At 49.0% G+C, this 22,276-nt stretch overlaps 1 protein-coding gene across 2 annotated transcripts in view; it reads right to left on the bottom strand.

Annotated features, from left to right (window-relative positions):
• The window catches only part of LOC110509144 (acetyl-coenzyme A synthetase, cytoplasmic), a 37,526-nt gene that overhangs the window by 9,020 nt on the left and 6,230 nt on the right, over nucleotides 1–22,276 (bottom strand). The window contains exons 3-11 of one of the 2 annotated variants that reach the window (XM_036966133.2): nucleotides 22,067–22,158; nucleotides 21,755–21,858; nucleotides 15,956–16,028; nucleotides 13,069–13,144; nucleotides 12,311–12,395; nucleotides 10,487–10,624; nucleotides 9,788–9,958; nucleotides 7,811–7,944; nucleotides 6,809–6,941 (exon numbers count right to left, since the gene is read on the bottom strand). In XM_036966133.2, the coding sequence (XP_036822028.2) occupies nucleotides 6,809–6,941; nucleotides 7,811–7,944; nucleotides 9,788–9,958; nucleotides 10,487–10,624; nucleotides 12,311–12,395; nucleotides 13,069–13,144; nucleotides 15,956–16,028; nucleotides 21,755–21,858; nucleotides 22,067–22,158 (1,006 nt within the window). The remainder of the gene's footprint in view (nucleotides 1–6,808; nucleotides 6,942–7,810; nucleotides 7,945–9,787; nucleotides 9,959–10,486; nucleotides 10,625–12,310; nucleotides 12,396–13,068; nucleotides 13,145–15,955; nucleotides 16,029–21,754; nucleotides 21,859–22,066; nucleotides 22,159–22,276) is intronic. The other variant, XR_016492979.1, reaches the window with a different exon arrangement.

The following is a 22,276-nucleotide window of genomic DNA, read 5'->3' as shown; positions in this document are numbered from 1 at the left end:
GGATGTGGGGGTCCTTGGTGATGGGATGTGGGGAGTCCTTGGTGATGGGATGTGGGGAGTCCTTGATGATGGGATGTGGGGTCCTTGGTGATGGGATGTGGGGTCATTGATGATGGGATGTGGGGTCCTTGGTGATGGGATGTGGGGAGTCCTTGGTGATGGGATGTGGGAGTCCTTGGTGATGGGATGTGGGGAGTCCTTGGTGATGGGATGTGGGGTCATTGATGATGGAATGTGGGGTCCTTGGTGATGGGATGTGGGGAGTCCTTGGTGATGGGATGTGGGGAGTCCTTGGTGATGGGATGTGGGGAGTCCTTGGTGATGGGATGTGGGGGTCCTTGGTGATGGGATGTGGGGAGTCCTTGGTGATGGGATGGGACGAGTCCTTGTTGATGGGATGTGGGGAGTCCTTGATGATGGGATGTGGGGAGTCCTTGATGATGGGATGTGGGGTCCTTGGTGATGGGATGGGACGAGTCCTTGGTGATGGGATGTGGGGAGTCCTTGATGATGGGATGTGGGGTCCTTGGTGATGGGATGTGGGGTCCTTGGTGATGGGATGTGGGGTCCTTGGTGATGGGATGTGGGGAGTCCTTGGTGATGGGATGTGGGGAGTCCTTGGTGATGGGATGTGGGGAGTCCTTGGTGATGGGATGGGACGAGTCCTTGGTGATGGGATGGGACGAGTCCTTGGTGATGGGATGTGGGGTCCTTGATGATGGGATGTGGGGGTCCTTGGTGATGGGATGTGGGGTCCTTGGTGATGGGATGTGGGGGTCCTTGGTGATGGGATGTGGGGTCCTTGGTGATGGGATGTGGGGTCCTTGATGATGGGATGTGGGGGTCCTTGGTGATGGGATGTGGGGTCCTTGGTGATGGGATGTGGGGGTCCTTGGTGATGGGATGTGGGGTCCTTGGTGATGGGATGTGGGGAGTCCTTGGTGATGGGATGTGGGGTCCTTGGTGATGGGATGTGGGGGTCCTTGGTGATGGGATGTGGGGTCCTTGGTGATGGGATGTGGGGGTCCTTGGTGATGGGATGTGGGGTCCTTGGTGATGGGATGTGGGGAGTCCTTGGTGATGGGATGTGGGGAGTCCTTGGTGATGGGATGTGGGGAGTCCTTGGTGATGGGATGTGGGGAGTCCTTGATGATGGGATGTGGGAAGTCCTTGATGATGGGATGTGGGGAGTCCTTGGTGATGGGATGTGGGGGGTCCTTGATGATGGGATGTGGGGAGTCCTTGATGATGGGATGTGGGGTCCTTGATGATGGGATGTGGGGTCCTTGATGATGGGATGTGGGGAGTCCTTGGTGATGGGATGTGGGGTCCTTGATGATGGGATGGGACGAGTCCTTGGTGATGGGATGTGGGGAGTCCTTGGTGATGGGATGTGGGGTCCTTGATGATGGGATGGGACGAGTCCTTGGTGATGGGATGTGGGGAGTCCTTGATGATGGGATGTGGGGTCCTTGGTGATGGGATGTGGGGTCATTGATGATGGGATGTGGGGTCCTTGGTGATGGGATGTGGGGAGTCCTTGGTGATGGGATGTGGGAGTCCTTGGTGATGGGATGTGGGGAGTCCTTGGTGATGGGATGTGGGGTCATTGATGATGGAATGTGGGGTCCTTGGTGATGGGATGTGGGGAGTCCTTGGTGATGGGATGTGGGGAGTCCTTGGTGATGGGATGTGGGGAGTCCTTGGTGATGGGATGTGGGGGTCCTTGGTGATGGGATGTGGGGAGTCCTTGGTGATGGGATGGGACGAGTCCTTGTTGATGGGATGTGGGGAGTCCTTGATGATGGGATGTGGGGAGTCCTTGATGATGGGATGTGGGGTCCTTGGTGATGGGATGGGACGAGTCCTTGGTGATGGGATGTGGGGAGTCCTTGATGATGGGATGTGGGGTCCTTGGTGATGGGATGTGGGGTCCTTGGTGATGGGATGTGGGGTCCTTGGTGATGGGATGTGGGGAGTCCTTGGTGATGGGATGTGGGGAGTCCTTGGTGATGGGATGTGGGGAGTCCTTGGTGATGGGATGGGACGAGTCCTTGGTGATGGGATGGGACGAGTCCTTGGTGATGGGATGTGGGGTCCTTGATGATGGGATGTGGGGATCCTTGGTGATGGGATGTGGGGTCCTTGGTGATGGGATGTGGGGGTCCTTGGTGATGGGATGTGGGGTCCTTGGTGATGGGATGTGGGGTCCTTGATGATGGGATGTGGGGGTCCTTGGTGATGGGATGTGGGGTCCTTGGTGATGGGATGTGGGGGTCCTTGGTGATGGGATGTGGGGTCCTTGGTGATGGGATGTGGGGAGTCCTTGGTGATGGGATGTGGGGTCCTTGGTGATGGGATGTGGGGGTCCTTGGTGATGGGATGTGGGGTCCTTGGTGATGGGATGGGACGAGTCCTTGATGATGGGATGTGGGGAGTCCTTGATGATGGGATGTGGGGAGTCCTTGGTGATGGGATGTGGGGGTCCTTGGTGATGGGATGTGGGGAGTCCTTGGTGATGGGATGTGGGGAGTCCTTGATGATGGGATGTGGGGTCCTTGGTGATGGGATGTGGGGTCATTGATGATGGGATGTGGGGTCCTTGGTGATGGGATGTGGGGAGTCCTTGGTGATGGGATGTGGGAGTCCTTGGTGATGGGATGTGGGGAGTCCTTGGTGATGGGATGTGGGGTCATTGATGATGGAATGTGGGGTCCTTGGTGATGGGATGTGGGGAGTCCTTGGTGATGGGATGTGGGGAGTCCTTGGTGATGGGATGTGGGGAGTCCTTGGTGATGGGATGTGGGGGTCCTTGGTGATGGGATGTGGGGAGTCCTTGGTGATGGGATGGGACGAGTCCTTGTTGATGGGATGTGGGGAGTCCTTGATGATGGGATGTGGGGAGTCCTTGATGATGGGATGTGGGGTCCTTGGTGATGGGATGGGACGAGTCCTTGGTGATGGGATGTGGGGAGTCCTTGATGATGGGATGTGGGGTCCTTGGTGATGGGATGTGGGGTCCTTGGTGATGGGATGTGGGGTCCTTGGTGATGGGATGTGGGGAGTCCTTGGTGATGGGATGTGGGGAGTCCTTGGTGATGGGATGTGGGGAGTCCTTGGTGATGGGATGGGACGAGTCCTTGGTGATGGGATGGGACGAGTCCTTGGTGATGGGATGTGGGGTCCTTGATGATGGGATGTGGGGGTCCTTGGTGATGGGATGTGGGGTCCTTGGTGATGGGATGTGGGGGTCCTTGGTGATGGGATGTGGGGTCCTTGGTGATGGGATGTGGGGTCCTTGATGATGGGATGTGGGGGTCCTTGGTGATGGGATGTGGGGTCCTTGGTGATGGGATGTGGGGGTCCTTGGTGATGGGATGTGGGGTCCTTGGTGATGGGATGTGGGGAGTCCTTGGTGATGGGATGTGGGGTCCTTGGTGATGGGATGTGGGGGTCCTTGGTGATGGGATGTGGGGTCCTTGGTGATGGGATGTGGGGGTCCTTGGTGATGGGATGTGGGGTCCTTGGTGATGGGATGTGGGGAGTCCTTGGTGATGGGATGTGGGGAGTCCTTGGTGATGGGATGTGGGGAGTCCTTGGTGATGGGATGTGGGGAGTCCTTGATGATGGGATGTGGGAAGTCCTTGATGATGGGATGTGGGGAGTCCTTGGTGATGGGATGTGGGGGGTCCTTGATGATGGGATGTGGGGAGTCCTTGATGATGGGATGTGGGGTCCTTGATGATGGGATGTGGGGTCCTTGATGATGGGATGTGGGGAGTCCTTGGTGATGGGATGTGGGGTCCTTGATGATGGGATGGGACGAGTCCTTGGTGATGGGATGTGGGGAGTCCTTGGTGATGGGATGTGGGGTCCTTGATGATGGGATGGGACGAGTCCTTGGTGATGGGATGTGGGGAGTCCTTGATGATGGGATGTGGGGTCCTTGGTGATGGGATGTGGGGTCATTGATGATGGGATGTGGGGTCCTTGGTGATGGGATGTGGGGAGTCCTTGGTGATGGGATGTGGGAGTCCTTGGTGATGGGATGTGGGGAGTCCTTGGTGATGGGATGTGGGGTCATTGATGATGGAATGTGGGGTCCTTGGTGATGGGATGTGGGGTCCTTGGTGATGGGATGGGACGAGTCCTTGGTGATGGGATGTGGGGAGTCCTTGATGATGGGATGTGGGGTCCTTGGTGATGGGATGTGGGGTCCTTGGTGATGGGATGTGGGGTCCTTGGTGATGGGATGTGGGGAGTCCTTGGTGATGGGATGTGGGGAGTCCTTGGTGATGGGATGTGGGGAGTCCTTGGTGATGGGATGGGACGAGTCCTTGGTGATGGGATGGGACGAGTCCTTGGTGATGGGATGTGGGGTCCTTGATGATGGGATGTGGGGGTCCTTGGTGATGGGATGTGGGGTCCTTGGTGATGGGATGTGGGGGTCCTTGGTGATGGGATGTGGGGTCCTTGGTGATGGGATGTGGGGTCCTTGATGATGGGATGTGGGGGTCCTTGGTGATGGGATGTGGGGTCCTTGGTGATGGGATGTGGGGGTCCTTGGTGATGGGATGTGGGGTCCTTGGTGATGGGATGTGGGGAGTCCTTGGTGATGGGATGTGGGGTCCTTGGTGATGGGATGTGGGGGTCCTTGGTGATGGGATGTGGGGTCCTTGGTGATGGGATGTGGGGGTCCTTGGTGATGGGATGTGGGGTCCTTGGTGATGGGATGTGGGGAGTCCTTGGTGATGGGATGTGGGGAGTCCTTGGTGATGGGATGTGGGGAGTCCTTGGTGATGGGATGTGGGGAGTCCTTGATGATGGGATGTGGGAAGTCCTTGATGATGGGATGTGGGGAGTCCTTGGTGATGGGATGTGGGGGGTCCTTGATGATGGGATGTGGGGAGTCCTTGATGATGGGATGTGGGGTCCTTGATGATGGGATGTGGGGTCCTTGATGATGGGATGTGGGGAGTCCTTGGTGATGGGATGTGGGGTCCTTGATGATGGGATGGGACGAGTCCTTGGTGATGGGATGTGGGGAGTCCTTGGTGATGGGATGTGGGGTCCTTGATGATGGGATGGGACGAGTCCTTGGTGATGGGATGTGGGGAGTCCTTGATGATGGGATGTGGGGTCCTTGGTGATGGGATGTGGGGTCATTGATGATGGGATGTGGGGTCCTTGGTGATGGGATGTGGGGAGTCCTTGGTGATGGGATGTGGGAGTCCTTGGTGATGGGATGTGGGGAGTCCTTGGTGATGGGATGTGGGGTCATTGATGATGGAATGTGGGGTCCTTGGTGATGGGATGTGGGGAGTCCTTGGTGATGGGATGTGGGGAGTCCTTGGTGATGGGATGTGGGGAGTCCTTGGTGATGGGATGTGGGGGTCCTTGGTGATGGGATGTGGGGAGTCCTTGGTGATGGGATGGGACGAGTCCTTGTTGATGGGATGTGGGGAGTCCTTGATGATGGGATGTGGGGAGTCCTTGATGATGGGATGTGGGGTCCTTGGTGATGGGATGGGACGAGTCCTTGGTGATGGGATGTGGGGAGTCCTTGATGATGGGATGTGGGGTCCTTGGTGATGGGATGTGGGGTCCTTGGTGATGGGATGTGGGGTCCTTGGTGATGGGATGTGGGGAGTCCTTGGTGATGGGATGTGGGGAGTCCTTGGTGATGGGATGTGGGGAGTCCTTGGTGATGGGATGGGACGAGTCCTTGGTGATGGGATGGGACGAGTCCTTGGTGATGGGATGTGGGGTCCTTGATGATGGGATGTGGGGGTCCTTGGTGATGGGATGTGGGGTCCTTGGTGATGGGATGTGGGGGTCCTTGGTGATGGGATGTGGGGTCCTTGGTGATGGGATGTGGGGTCCTTGATGATGGGATGTGGGGGTCCTTGGTGATGGGATGTGGGGTCCTTGGTGATGGGATGTGGGGGTCCTTGGTGATGGGATGTGGGGTCCTTGGTGATGGGATGTGGGGAGTCCTTGGTGATGGGATGTGGGGTCCTTGGTGATGGGATGTGGGGGTCCTTGGTGATGGGATGTGGGGTCCTTGGTGATGGGATGTGGGGGTCCTTGGTGATGGGATGTGGGGTCCTTGGTGATGGGATGTGGGGAGTCCTTGGTGATGGGATGTGGGGAGTCCTTGGTGATGGGATGTGGGGAGTCCTTGGTGATGGGATGTGGGGAGTCCTTGATGATGGGATGTGGGAAGTCCTTGATGATGGGATGTGGGGAGTCCTTGGTGATGGGATGTGGGGGGTCCTTGATGATGGGATGTGGGGAGTCCTTGATGATGGGATGTGGGGTCCTTGATGATGGGATGTGGGGTCCTTGATGATGGGATGTGGGGAGTCCTTGGTGATGGGATGTGGGGTCCTTGATGATGGGATGGGACGAGTCCTTGGTGATGGGATGTGGGGAGTCCTTGGTGATGGGATGTGGGGTCCTTGATGATGGGATGGGACGAGTCCTTGGTGATGGGATGTGGGGAGTCCTTGGTGATGGGATGTGGGGAGTCCTTGATGATGGGATGTGTGGAGTCCTTGGTGATGGGATGTGGGGAGTCCTTAGTGATGGGATATGTGGGGTCCTTGGTGATGGGATGTGGGGGTCCTTGGTGATGGGATGTGGGGTCCTTGGTGATGGGATGTGGGGAGTCCTTGGTGATGGGATGTGGGGTCCTTGATGATGGGATGTGGGGAGTCCTTAGTGATGGGATGTGTGGGGTCCTTGGTCACACACACACACACAGTCACACACACACACAGTCTCAGACACACACACACACACTCACGGTCTCAGTCTGCCAGAAGGTGTCCACGACGGGACATCTCTTCTGACCAACAACCTCGTAGTACCAATGCCATGCCTCCGGGTTGATGGGCTCGCCTACAGTTCCCAGGATCCTCAGCGATGACAGGTCGTATCTGCAGAAAGTGACAGGGTTAGAGAGTAAAGGGGTGAGTTCGACAATGCAGTTGAGACTAATCAAGAAATCCCCTTGCATCATAAATAACTACTCAATATCATTTGTAAATCAGTCAGTCACAATTGGCCCATGATACATTCCCTTGATGAAGGGGAGTGGTCCAGGATGATGGGAGTGGTCCCTTGATGAAGGGGAGTGGTCCAGGATGATGGGAGTGGTCCATGATGATGGGGAGTGGTCCATGATGATGGGGAGTGGTCCCATGATGATGGGGAGTGGTCCATGATGATGGGGAGCGGTCCATGATGATGGGGAGTGGTCCATGATGATGGGGAGTGGTCCATGTTGATGGGGAGTGGTCCCATGATGACGGGGAGTGGTCCATGTTGATGGGGAGTGGTCCATGATGATGGGGAGTGGTCCATGATGATGGGGAGTGGTCCATGTTGATGGGGAGTGGTCCATGATGATGGGGAGTGGTCCCATGATGATGGGGAGTGGTCCATGATGATGGGGAGTGGTCCATGATGATGGGGAGTGGTCCATGATGATGGGGAGTGGTCCATGATGATGGGGAGTGGTCCCATGATGACGGGGAGTGGTCCATGTTGATGGGGAGTGGTTCATGATGATGGGGAGTGGTCCATGTTGATGGAGAGTGGTCCATGATGATGGGGAGTGGTCCATGATGATGGGGAGTGGTCCATGATGATGGGGAGTGGTCCCATGATGGGGAGTGGTGTAACCACACACTAACTAATAACCACCCAGTCTGCGCACTGGGGGTTGCCAAATGAACTCGCCCACTGTGAGAAGACATAGCATGCGGATGGTGTGTGCGTTCGTGTGCGTTTGTGTGTCTCTTACTTTTGTAGTGGCTCTTTCCCGTACTTCATGAGAAGGCGTATGGCTGTGGGAGCTGTGTAGAACTTGGTCACTCTGTACTTCTCAATCACCTCCCAGAAACGCCCAACGTGAGGGTGGACTGGAATACCCTCAAACTGCAGAACACAAACAGTAATCAGATGGATAATTTTTTGTAACATGACATAACATGACATATCTGTCTTCAGGACTGCAGACATATAAATGCAGACAGATATAATGCAGACAGGTATAATGCAGACAGATATAATGCAGACAGATATGTTGCAGACCGATATAATGAAGACAGATATACATGCAGACAGATATAATGCAGCCATATAAATGCAGACATATATGTTGAAGACAGATATAATGCAGACAGATATACATGCAGACAGATATAATCCTGCCAGCCAGACGAGATGTCTTAGTCTTTTACTGCTTTACATTAACATATGTCAGAAACCAGTTCTATACCAGTTCTACTGACCAGTTCTATACCAGTTCTATACCAGTTCTACTGACCATTTCTATACCAGTTCTACTGACCATTTCTATACCAGTTCTACTGAACAGTTCTATATAGGTTCTATACCAGTTCTACACCAGTTCTATACCAGTTCTACTGACCAGTTCTATATAGGTTCTATACCAGTTCTATACCAGTTCTATACCAGTTCTACTGACCAGCTCTATACTAGTTCTATACCAGTTCTATACCAGTTCTACTGACCAGCTCTATACTAGTTCTATACCAGTTATATACCAGTTCTACTGACCAGCTCTATTCCAGTTCTACTGACCAGTTCTATACCAGTTCTACTGACCAGTTCTATACCAGTTCTATACCAGTTCTACTGACCAGTTCTACTGACCAGCTCTATACTAGTTCTATACCAGTTCTATACCAGTTCTACTGACCAGCTCTATACCAGTTCTACTGACCAGTTCTATACCAGTTCTAGTGACCAGCTCTATACCAGTTCTACTGACCATTTCTATACCAGTTCTACAGACCAGTTCTATACCAGTTCTATACCAGTTCTAGTGACCAGCTCTATACCAGTTCTACTGACCAGTTCTACACCAGTTCTATACCAGTTCTACTGACCAGTTCTACTGACCAATTCTACTGACCAGTTCTATACCAGTTCTATACCAGTTCTACTGACCAGTTCTACTGACCAGTTCTACACCAGTTCTACACCAGTTCTATACCCGTTCTACTGACCAGTTCTACACCAGTTCTACACCAGTTCTATACCAGTTCTATACCAGTTCTACTGACCAGTTCTACACCAGTTCTATACCAGTTCTATACCAGTTCTATACCAGTTCTATACCAGTTCTACTGACCAGTTCTATACCAGTTCTACTGACCAGTTCTATACCAGTTCTACTGACCAGTTCTACACCAGTTCTATACCAGTTCTACACCAGTTCTATACCAGTTCCATACCAGTTCTATACCAGTTCTACACCAGTTCTATACCAGTTCTACACCAGTTCTATACCAGTTCTATACCAGTTCTATACCAGTTCTATACCAGTTCTACTGACCAGTTCTACACCAGTTCTATACCAGTTCTACACCAGTTCTATACCAGTTCTATACCAGTTCTATACCAGTTCTATACCGGTTCTACTGACCAGTTCTACACCAGTTCTATACCAGTTCTATACCAGTTCTATACCAGTTCTATACCAGTTCTACTGACCAGTTCTACACCAGTTCTATACCAGTTCTACACCAGTTCTATACCAGTTCTACACCAGTTCTATACCAGTTCTATACCAGTTCTATACCAGTTCTATACCAGTTCTACTGACCAGTTCTACACCAGTTCTATACCAGTTCTATACCAGTTCTATACCAGTTCTACACCAGTTCTATACCAGTTCTACTGACCAGTTCTATACCAGTTCTACACCAGTTCTATACCAGTTCTACACCAGTTCTATACCGGTTCTACTGACCAGTACGCTGGTAGCCCCATTGGCCAGGGGTCCATAGGTGATGTAGGAGTGCCCGGTGATCCATCCTATATCTGCGGTACACCAGTACACATCGTCTGGCTGGTGGTCAAACACATACTTAAAGGTCAGAGAGGTGTAGAGCAGGTAGCCTGCTACCGTGTGGAGGACACCCTGTAGGGGAGGAAGACACAGGGTTAACACACACACATACACACACACACACACACACATACACACACACACACACACACATTTAGAAACACACACTTAAAACACAAAGAGTTAACACAGGACCACACACACACACACATATTTAGAAACACACACTTAAAACACAAAGGGTTAACACACACACACACACACACACACACACACACACACGTTTAGAAACACACACTTAAAACACAAAGGGTTAACACAGGACCACACACAGTGAGCAGTAGACATTCCCAAACTGCCAGGCAGTGTGATCAGGTCGTTACATGTTTGTATAATTGTTGTATGTGCCATGTATGCTTGTGTGTGTGTGTGTGTGTGTGTGTGTGTGTGTGTGTGTGTGTGTGTGTGTGTGTGTGTGTGTGTGTGTGTGTGTGTGTGTGTGTGTGTGTGTGTGTGTGTGTGTGTGTGTGTGTGTGTGCGTGTGTGGGTGCGTGTGCGTGTGTGTGTGTATGCTTGTGTTTGTGACACAGTGTGTCCTACCTTTGGTTTGCCCGTAGATCCGCTCGTATAAAGTATAAAGAGAGGATCCTCTGCATCCAGCCACTCAGGTTCACAGTGCTCTGAGACCTGTCCCATCACCTCCTCCCAACACACATCACACGCAGCATCCCACGGGGTCTGGACAACAGGAAATACAACAGGAATACAACACAGTCCGAATACAGTAGAATAACACCAGGAAATACAACAGTCAGAATACAGTAGAATAACATCAGGAAATACAACACAGTCAGAATACAGTAGAAATACAACAGGAAATACAACACAGTCAGAATACAGTATAATAACATCAGGAAATACAACACAGTCAGAATACAGTAGAATAACACCAGGAAATACAACACAGTCAGAATACAGTAGAATAACACCAGGAAATACAACACAGTCAGAATACAGTAGGATAACACCAGTATATACAACACAGTCAGAATACAGTATAATAACACCAGGAAATACAACACAGTCAGAATACAGTAGAATAACACCAGGAAATAAAACACAGTCAGAATACAGTAGAATAACACCAGGAAATACAACACAGTCAGAATACAGTAGAATAACACCAGGAAATACAACACAGTCAGAATACAGTAGAAATACAACAGGAAATACAACACAGTCAGAATACGGTAGAATAACACCAGGCAACACAGGTGAGAGGACAGCATATACAGTTCATTCGGAAAGTATTCAGACCCCTTGACTTTTTTCACATTTTGTTACGTTACAGTGTTATTCTAAAATGGATTAAATCGTGTTTTTACCTCATCAATCGATACACAATACCCCATAATGACATCACAATACCCCTTAATGGCATCACAATACCCCATAATGACATCACAATACCCCTTAATGACATCACAATACCCCATAATGACATCACAATACCCCTTAATGACATCATAATACCCCATAATGACAAAGCTAAAACAGATTTTTGTAAAATCTTGGCACATTTCTTACAAAGAAAAAACTAAATATGACATTTACATAAGTATTCAGACCCTTTACTCAGAACTTTGTTGAAGCACTTTTGGCAGTGATTAAAGGATCCTCAGGAGGCTGAAGAAATGTGTCTTGTCACCTAAAACCCTCACAAACTCTTCTGGAGCTCTGTCATAGTGACCATCGGGTTCTTGGTCACCTCCCTGACCAATGCCCTTCTTTCCCAATTGCTCAGTTTGGCCGGGTGGCCAGCTCTAGAAGAAGATTCTTGGTGGTTCCGAACTTCTTCCACTTAAGAATAATGGCGGCCACTGTGTTCTTGGGGACCTTCAATGCAGCAGAACTTTTTTGGTACCATTCCTCAGATCTGTCAACTGTGGGAACTTATATGGACACATCTGAAGGATGATCAATGGAAACAGGATGCACCTGAGATCAATTTCGAAAATCTCATAGCAAAGGGCATGAATACTTATGCAAATAAGGTATTTCTAATACATTTGTAAAAATGTTTAATAACCTGTATTCACTTTGTCATTATAAAGGTATTGTGATGTCACTAAGGGGTATTGTGATGTCATTATGGGGTATTGTGATGTCATTATGTGGTATTGTGATGTCATTATAAAGGTATTGTGATGTCATTATGGGGTATTGTGATGTCATTAGGGGGTATTGTGATGTCATTAAGGGGTATTGTGATGTCATTATAAAGGTATTGTGTGTAGATTGATGAGGGGGCACTGCATACCAGAGTAGCACTGCATACCAGAGTAGTTTGTGGTGCAGCTCAAGAAAAAAAAAATATGGGATTTGCAATAGACCCTCCCAAACTGCCAGTACATAGCTACACACCTGCAATTTGTTAGAAACATCCCCACTTTGTATCCTCAGTGCGTGATGCTTAACTACTAGACATCTTTTAACGGTCGCTGAAGCTCTGTGGAGAGAAGAAGAAGAAGAAGAGAGTTGGAAGAATTGTCAGCCAATCAGGGATTGACATTACAGGTTGCCCAATTTTTCAGTTTTTGATTTGTTAAAAAAGTTTGAAATATCCAATAAATGTCGTTCCACTTCATGATTGTGTCCCACTTGTTGTTGATTCTTCACAAAAAAATACAGTTTTATATCTTTATGTTTGAAGCCTGAAATGTGGCAAAAGGTCGCAAAGTTCAAGGGGGGCGAATACTTTCGCAAGGCACTGTATATATATATATATATATATATATAGAGAGAAAATATACTTTGACAATGTAAGTAATAATGAACTTGCCATGTCAATAAAGTCAATTGAACTGAATTGAGAGAGAGAGAGAGAGAGAGAGAGACAGAGATGGAGAGAGAGAGAGAGAGAGAGAGAGAGAGAGAGAGAGAGACAGAGAGACAGAGAGAGAGAGAGGCAGAGAGTGAGATGCAGAGAGAGAGAGAGAGAGAGAGAGAGAGACAGAGAGAGAGAGAGAGAGAGAGAGAGAAAGAGAGAGAGAGAGAGAGACAGAGACAGAGACAGAAAGAGGCAATTGTGCATTCCTCACTTGCCCCTTGAATTGAATTGAGAGAGGAGAATAGAGCTATAATCATGACCAGACGATAACACTGTAAACACGACAACTTACTTCTCCTTGCACTTTTCCAGAGCTTCATCTGCTATCTGCTTCAGGTTGATCCATTTCTCCCCTCTGTGTACACCATCTGGAGCGAGAGGTAGGGAGGGAGAGGGGGGGGGGAGAGAGAAAGAGGGAGAGAGAGAGGGGGAGAGAAAGAGGGAGAGAGAGAGAAAGAGGGAGAGAGAGAGGGAGAGAGAGAGGGGGAGAGAGAGGGAGGAGGGAGAGAGAGAGAAAGAGGGAGAGAGAGAGGAGGGGAGAGGGAGGAGAGAGAGAGAAAGAGAGAGAAAGAGGGAGAGAGAGAGGGGGAGAGAGAGGGAGGAGGGAGAGAGATGGAGGAGGGAGAGAGAGAGAAAGAGGGAGAGAGAGAGGGGGGGAGAGGGGGGAAGAGAGAGAGAAAGATGGGGAGAGAGAGAGAGAGGGGGAGGGGGGAGAGAGAAAGAGGGTGAGAGAGAAAGAGGGAGAGAGAGAGGGGGGGAGAGGGGGAAGAGAGAGAGAAAGATGGGGAGAGAGAGAGAGAGGGGGAGGGGGGAGAGAGAAAGAGGGTGAGAGAGAAAGAGGGAGAGAGAGAGTGGGGGGGGGGGAGACCCAAGCCAACATGTAATTACTTTACAACTTCTGATAACAGATGACACTGACCACACCAGGACGTTGCCTTGCAAGAGTCTAAAGTCCACATTTTATTGGCCATTAGCCACGTCGTACTGAACAGTGTCATTTCATTGGGCATTAGCCACGTCGTACTGAACAGTGTCATTTTATTGGCCATTAGCCACGTCGTACTGAACAGTGTCATTTTATTGGCCATTAGCCACGTCGTACTGAACAGTGTCATTTCATTGGCCATTAGCCACGTCGTACTGAACAGTGTCATTTCATTGGCCATTAGCCACGTCGTACTGAACAGTGTCATTTTATTGGGCATTAGCCACGTCGTACTGAACAGTGTCATTTCATTGGCCATTAGCCACGTCGTACTGAACAGTGTCATTTTATTGGCCATTAGCCACGTCGTACTGAACAGTGTCATTTTATTGGGCATTAGCCACGTCGTACTGAACGGTGTCATTTTATTGGCCATTAGCCACGTCGTACTGAACAGTGTCATTTTATTGGCCATTAGCCACGTCGTACTGAACGGTGTCATTTTATTGGACATTAGCCACGTCGTACTGAACAGTGTCATTTTATTGGCCATTAGCCAGGTCGTACTGAACGGTGTCATTTCATTGGCCATTAGCCACGTCGTACTGAACAGTGTCATTTTATTGGCCATTAGCCACGTCGTACTGAACGGTGTCATTTCATTGGCCATTAGCCACGTCGTACTGAACGGTGTCATTTTATTGGCCATTAGCCACGTCGTACTGAACGGTGTCATTTTATTGGCCATTAGCCACGTCGTACTGAACAGTGTCATTTCATTGGCCATTAGCCACGTCGTACTGAACGGTGTCATTTCATTGGGCATTAGCCACGTCGTACTGAACAGTGTCATTTCATTGGCCATTAGCCACGTTGTACTGAACGGTGTCATTTTATTGGCCATTAGCCACGTCGTACTGAACAGTGTCATTTTATTGGCCATTAGCCACGTCGTACTGAACAGTGTCATTTCATTGGCCATTAGCCACGTTGTACTGAACGGTGTCATTTTATTGGGCATTAGCCACGTCGTACTGAACAGTGTCATTTCATTGGGCATTAGCCACGTCGTACTGAACAGTGTCATTTTATTGGCCATTAGCCACGTCGTACTGAACAGTGTCATTTCATTGGGCATTAGCCACGTCGTACTGAACAGTGTCATTTCATTGGCCATTAGCCACGTCGTACTGAACAGTGTCATTTTATTGGCCATTAGCCACGTCGTACTGAACAGTGTCATTTCATTGGGCATTAGCCACGTCGTACTGAACGGTGTCATTTTATTGGGCATTAGCCACGTCGTACTGAACAGTGTCATTTCATTGGCCATTAGCCACGTCGTACTGAACAGTGTCATTTCATTGGCCATTAGCCACGTCGTACTGAACAGTGTCATTTTATTGGGCTTTAGCCACGTCGTACTGAACAGTGTCATTTTATTGGGCATTAGCCACGTCGTACTGAACAGTGTCATTTCATTGGCCATTAGCCACGTCGTACTGAACAGTGTCATTTTATTGGCCATTAGCCACGTTGTACTGAACAGTGTCATTTCATTGGGCATTAGCCACGTCGTACTGAACAGTGTCATTTCATTGGGCATTAGCCACGTCGTACTGAACAGTGTCATTTCATTGGCCATTAGCCACGTCGTACTGAACAGTGTCATTTTATTGGCCATTAGCCACGTTGTACTGAACAGTGTCATTTCATTGGGCATTAGCCACGTCGTACTGAACAGTGTCATTTCATTGGGCATTAGCCACGTCGTACTGAACAGTGTCATTTCATTGGGCATTAGCCACGTCGTACTGAACAGTGTCATTTTATTGGCCATTAGCCACGTTGTACTGAACAGTGTCATTTTATTGGCCATTAGCCACGTCGTACTGAACGGTGTCATTTTATTGGGCATTAGCCACGTCGTACTGAACAGTGTCATTTCATTGGGCATTAGCCACGTCGTACTGAACAGTGTCATTTTATTGGGCATTAGCCACGTTGTACTGAACGGTGTCATTTTATTGGGCATTAGCCACGTCGTACTGAACAGTGTCATTTCATTGGCCATTAGCCACGTCGTACTGAACAGTGTCATTTCATTGGCCATTAGCCACGTCGTACTGAACAGTGTCATTTTATTGGCCATTAGCCACGTTGTACTGAACAGTGTCATTTTATTGGCCATTAGCCACGTTGTACTGAACAGTGTCATTTCATTGGGCATTAGCCGGTAGCCACACTATCTTACCTGCAGTCACCAGGATACTGCACTGGGAATCCAGGATCCTCTCACACAGAGACTCAGAGGAGAAGCCTGCAAACTGAACCCCCCCCCCCCCCCACACACACACACACAAACACACAAACACACACCACAGCAGGTCAATCTGTCATACCAACTTCCGCTGAGATTATTCAGAGCACTCTACTTTATTATAGTAAATTGTTTCAGGACTCAATGGACTCTGGATCGATACCTTTACTGGTGCTCAGCAGAAAGGTATTACAAAACCACTTCGATCTAGAATGTGTCAAATCCAAACTAAATGAGACAAAGCAATACAGCCAGGATAGAGAACAGGATACCCCAGGATAGAGAACAGGATACCCCAGGATAGAGAACAGGATACCCCAGGATAGAGAACAGGATACCCCAGGATAGAGAACAGGATACCCCAGGATAGAGAACAGGATACCCCAGGATAGAGAACAGGATACCCCAGGATAGAGAACAGGATACCCCAGGATAGAGAACAGGATACCCCAGGATAGAGAACAGGATACCCCAGGATGGAGCCAGGATACCCAGGATAGAGAACAGGATACCCCAGGATAGAGAACAGGATGCCCCAGGATAGAGAACAGGATACCCCAGGATAGAGAACAGGATACCCCAGGATGGAGCCAGGATACCCAGGATAGAGAACAGGATACCCCAGGATAGAGAACAGGATACCCCAGGATAGAGCCAGGATACCCAGGATAGAGAACAGGATACCCCAGGATACCCCAGGATAGAGAACAGGATACCCCTGGATAGAGAACAGGATACCCCAGGATAGAGAACAGGATACCCCAGGATAGAGAACAGGATACCCCAGGATAGAGAACAGGTTACCCCAGGATAGAGAACAGGATATCCCAGGATGGAGCCAGGATACGCAGGATAGAGAACAGGATACCCCAGGATACCCCAGGATGGAGAACAGGATACCCCAGGATAGAGAACAGGATACCCCAGGATAGAGAACAGGATACCCCAGGATATAGAACAGGATACCCCAGGATAGAGAACAGGATACCCCAGGATGGAGAACAGGATACCCCAGGATAGAGAACAGGATACCCCAGGATATAGAACAGGATACCCAAGGATATAGAACAGGATACCCCAGGACACCCCAGGATAGAGAACAGGATACCCCAGGATATAGAACAGGATACCCCAGGATAGAGAACAGGATACCCCAGGATATAGAACAGGATACCCAAGGATATAGAACAGGATACCCCAGGATAGAGAACAGGATACCCCAGGATAGAGAACAGGATACCCCAGGATATAGAACAGGATACCCCAGGATATAGAACAGGATACCCCAGGACACCCCAGGATAGAGAACAGGATACCCCAGGATATAGAACAGGATACCCCAGGATAGAGAACAGGATACCCCAGGATATAGAACAGGATACCCAAGGATATAGAACAGGATACCCCAGGATAGAGAACAGGATACCCCAGGACACCCCAGGATATAGAACAGGATACCCAAGGATAAAGAACAGGATACCCCAGGATAGAGAACAGGATACCCCAGGACACCCCAGGATATAGAACAGGATACCCCAGGATAGAGAACAGGATACCCCAGGACACCCCAGGATAGAGAACAGGATACCCAAGGATATAGAACAGGATACCTCAGGATAGAGAACAGGTTACCCCAGGATAGAGAACAGGATACCCCAGGATGGAGCCAGGATACCCAGGATATAGAACAGGATACCCCAGGACACCCCAGGATAGAGAACAGGATACATCATATCAACATCATATAGTATCATAAAACAATGATCCAACAGAAATGCGGTCACTATATTTCAGCGGGCCAAAAGCAGCCCCTGCATGCATACTAAAAATGTACCTTGGGACGACCCAGACGTGGGGTATTTATGAATCCAGACGCTGCAGCGCAATACACACACTATAACCTTTTCATGAGTCTCAAGGTTACGACTGAAATCCTGTCTGGCTCGGCAGGCGAGTGAAATTACTGTATGCTTGCTATAATGCTGGCCCAAATCCCATGCTGACAGTTATAGTGTGCTTGGCCCATATTTAAACCCACCCTGGGCTACATAGTGAACCATAATGGAACCCTATTCCCTACATAGTGAACCATAATGGCACCCTATTCCCTACATAGTGAACCATAATGGCACCCTATTCCCTACACAGTGAACCATAATGGAACCCTATTCCCTACATAGTGAACCATAATGGAACCCTATTCCCTACATAGTGAACCATAATGGCACCCTGTTCCCTACATAGTGAACCATAATGGCACCCTATTCCCTACACAGTGAACCATAATGGAACCCTATTCCCTACATAGTGAACCATAATGGAACCCTATTCCCTACATAGTGAACCATAATGGAACCCTATTCCCTACATAGTGAACCATAATGGAACCCTATTCCCTACATAGTGAACCATAATGGAACCCTATTCCCTACATAGTGAACCATAATGGAACCCTATTCCCTACATAGTGTACCATAATGGAACCCTATTCCCTACATAGTGAACCATAATGGAACCCTATTCCCTACATAGTGAACCATAATGGCACCCTATTCCCTACATAGTGAACCATAATGGAACCCTATTCCCTACATAGTGAACCATAATGGAACCCTATTCCCTACATAGTGAACCATAATGGCACCCTATTCCCTACATAGTGAACCATAATGGAACCCTATTCCCTACATAGTGAACCATAATGGCACCCTATTCCCTACATAGTGAACCATAATGGAACCCTATTCCCTACATTGTGAACCATAATGGCACTCTATTAATCTTCTTACAGAAATCTCTGGAAGATGCTAACATCTCTGTTGACGAGTCTACGGTATGTAAAACACAAAACAAGAATGGTGTTCATGGGAGGACACCACGGAAGAAGCCACTGCTGTCCAAAAAACATTGCTGCACGTCTGAAGTTTGCAAAAGAGCACCTGGATGTTCCACTAAAGTTGAAACTAAAGTTGAGTTGTTTGGAAAGAACATACAACACTATGTGTGGAGAAAAAAAGGCCCAGCACACCAACATCAAAACGTCATTCCAACTGTAAAGTCTGGTGGAGGGAGCATCATGGTTTGGGGCTGCTTTGCTGCCTCAGGGCCTAGACAGCTTGCTATTATCAACGGAAAAATGAATTCCCAAGTTCATCAAGACATTTTTCAGGAGAATGTAAGGCTATCTGTCCGCCAATTGAAGCTCAACAGAAGTTGGGTGATGCAACAGGACAACGACCCACAACACAGAAGTAAATCAACAACAGAATGGCTTGAACAGAAGAAAATATGCCTTCTGGGGTGGCCCAGTCAGTCCTGTCCTCAAGGGACCTCAAGGGACCGGTTCACACCAGACATACCAAGAATATTGCTGAACTGAAACAGTTTTGTAAAGAGGAATGGTCCAAAATTCCTCCTGACCGCTGTGCAGGTCTGATCCACAACTACAGAAAACATTTGGTTGAGGTTATTGCTGCCAAAGCAGGGTCAACCAGTTATTAAATCCAAGGGTTCACCTACTTTTCCCACCCTGCACTGTGAATGTTTACATAGTGTGTTCAATAAAGACATGAAAACGTATAGTTGTTTGTGTGTTAGTTAGTTTACGCAGACTGTGTTTGTCTGTTGTTGTGACTTAGATGAAGATCAGATAACATTTTATGACCAATTTATGCAGAAATCCAGGTAATTCTAAAAGGTTCACATACCTTTTTCTTTGCATACACACACATGATAACGTACACACTATACACACACGTACACATGGATTTAGTACTGTAGATATGTGGTAGTGGTGGAGTAGGGGCCAGTGTGTTGTAAAAACTGTGAATGCATTGTAATGATTTTAAATTGTATAAACCACCTTAATTTTGCTGTACCCCAGGCAGAGCAGCTGCTGCCTTGGCAGGAACTTATGGGGATCCATAATAAACCCCAGGAAGAGTAGCTGCTGCCTTGACAGGAACTAATGGGGATCCATAATAAACCCCAGGAAGAGTAGCTGCTGCCTTGGCAGGAACTAATGGGGATCCATAATAAACCCCAGGAAGAGTAGCTGCTGCCTTGGCAGGAACTAATGGGGATCCATAATAAACCCCAGGAAGAGTAGCTGCTGCCTTGACAGGAACTAATGGGGATCCATAATAAACCCCAGGAAGAGTAGCTGCTGCCTTGGCAGGAACTAATGGGGATCCATAATAAACCCCAGGAAGAGTAGCTGCTGCCTTGACAGGAACTAATGGTCTATAATAAATACAAATACACCACAAGACTGCATGAGCTAGCTGAGATAAAAGCCTAGGAATTAGTCTTCAGGTCAAGTCTCAGGCAAGGATCCTCATCACAGGAGGCAGTAGAAGGATCCTCATCACAGGAGGCAGTAGAAGGATCCTCATCACAGGAGGCAGTAGAAGGATCCTCATCACAGGAGGCAGTAGAAGGATCCTCATCACAGGAGGCAGTGGTCAGGAACCTCATCACAGGAGGCAGTAGAAGGATCCTCATCACAGGAGGAAGTGGTAAGGATCCTCATCACAGGAGGCAGTAGAAGGATCCTCATCACAGGAGGCAGTGGTAAGGATCCTCATCACAGGAGGCAGTAGAAGGATCCTCATCACAGGAGGCAGTAGAAGGATCCTCATCACAGGAGGCAGTAGAAGGATCCTCATCACAGGAGGCAGTGGTCAGGAACCTCATCACAGGAGGCAGTAGAAGGATCCTCATCACAGGAGGAAGTGGTAAGGATCCTCATCACAGGAGGCAGTAGAAGGATCCTCATCACAGGAGGCAGTAGAAGGATCCTCATCACAGGAGGCAGTGGTAAGGATCCTCATCACAGGAGGCAGTAGAAGGATCCTCATCACAGGAGGAAGTGGTAAGGATCCTCATCACAGGAGGCAGTAGAAGGATCCTCATCACAGGAGGCAGTAGAAGGATCCTCATCACAAGAGGCAGTGGTAAGGATCCTCATCACAGGAGGCAGTAGAAGGATCCTCATCACAGGAGGAAGTGGTAAGGATCCTCATCACAGGAGGCAGTAGAAGGATCCTCATCACAGGAGGCAGTAGAAGGATCCTCATCACAGGAGGCAGTAGAAGGATCCTCATCACAGGAGGCAGTGGTCAGGATCCTCATCACAGGAGGAAGTGATTCTCTCTAACACTGTGAATCTCTCTAGAACACTGTGATTCTCTAGAACACTGTGGTTCTCTAGAACACTCTGATTCTCTAGAACACTCTGATTCTGTGGAAGCTTAACAGTCACTGCCTTTTGTTTTGACTTCCTGATAGACTCTGTGGCCAGTGTTTACAAAACAGCTGTCTGCTGATTTGACCTCCTGATAGACTCTGTGGCCAGTGTTTACAGAACAGTTGTCTGCTGATTTGACTTCCTGATAGACTCTGTGGCCAGTGTTTACAGAACAGTTGTCTGCTGATTTGACTTCCTGATAGACTCTGTGGCCAGTGTTTACAGAACAGTTGTCTGCTGATTTGACTTCCTGATAGACTCTGTGGCCAGTGTTTACAGAACAGTTGTCTGCTGATTTGACTTCCTGATAGACTCTGTGGCCAGTGTTTACAGAACAGTTGTCTGCTGATTTGACTTCCTGATAGACTCTGTGGCCAGTGTTTACAGAACAGTTGTCTGCTGATTTGACTTCCTGACCCCCCCCCCCCCCCACCCCCCACCCCCCAGGCAATAGGGCAACCCTTAATGTCAATCCCTGCACTGACCACGATGGAGTGGACAGCTCCTATCCTGGTGCAGGCCAGCATGGTGTACACCAGCTCTGGAATCATAGGGAGGTAGATGGCCACCCTGTCTCCCTTCCTCACTCCTGTTAACACACACGCCAGAAGACAAAAAGGTGGAAGAAATATTATGGAATCTGAGTATGCAAAACTCATGTCAAATGGTGTGTGTGTGTTTTTGGCACTTATTACTGTATTACAAATGTTTAGAGAGGGAAAGTGGAAAAGTGCTGTTTTTACAAATCCCCCCCCCCCCTCCCCCGTCTTTGAAAGAGCCAGACGGTTTGGTCTTACCCATCTGCTTCAGAACATTGGCACACCTGCACACCTGCCCCAGCAGCTGACTGTAGGTGATGGCCATGTGGTGATCAGGTGAGTTTCCCTCCCTGGAGAACAGACACGAAACATCATTATGTAAATCATCCAAATAGGTTACTTCTGATTGGACCATTTAGTTCATAGGACATCTGTAACAGAAAGTGTTGTGTCAGTGAGCTGACCTGA

Source organism: Oncorhynchus mykiss, chromosome 28 (genome assembly GCF_057628025.1).
Source record: "Oncorhynchus mykiss isolate SJ-2025 chromosome 28, ASM5762802v1, whole genome shotgun sequence".
NCBI classification, from domain to species: domain Eukaryota; kingdom Metazoa; phylum Chordata; class Actinopteri; order Salmoniformes; family Salmonidae; genus Oncorhynchus; species Oncorhynchus mykiss.
Note: the sequence above shows the minus strand (reverse complement) of the source record. Positions and strands in the feature narration are given on the sequence as shown.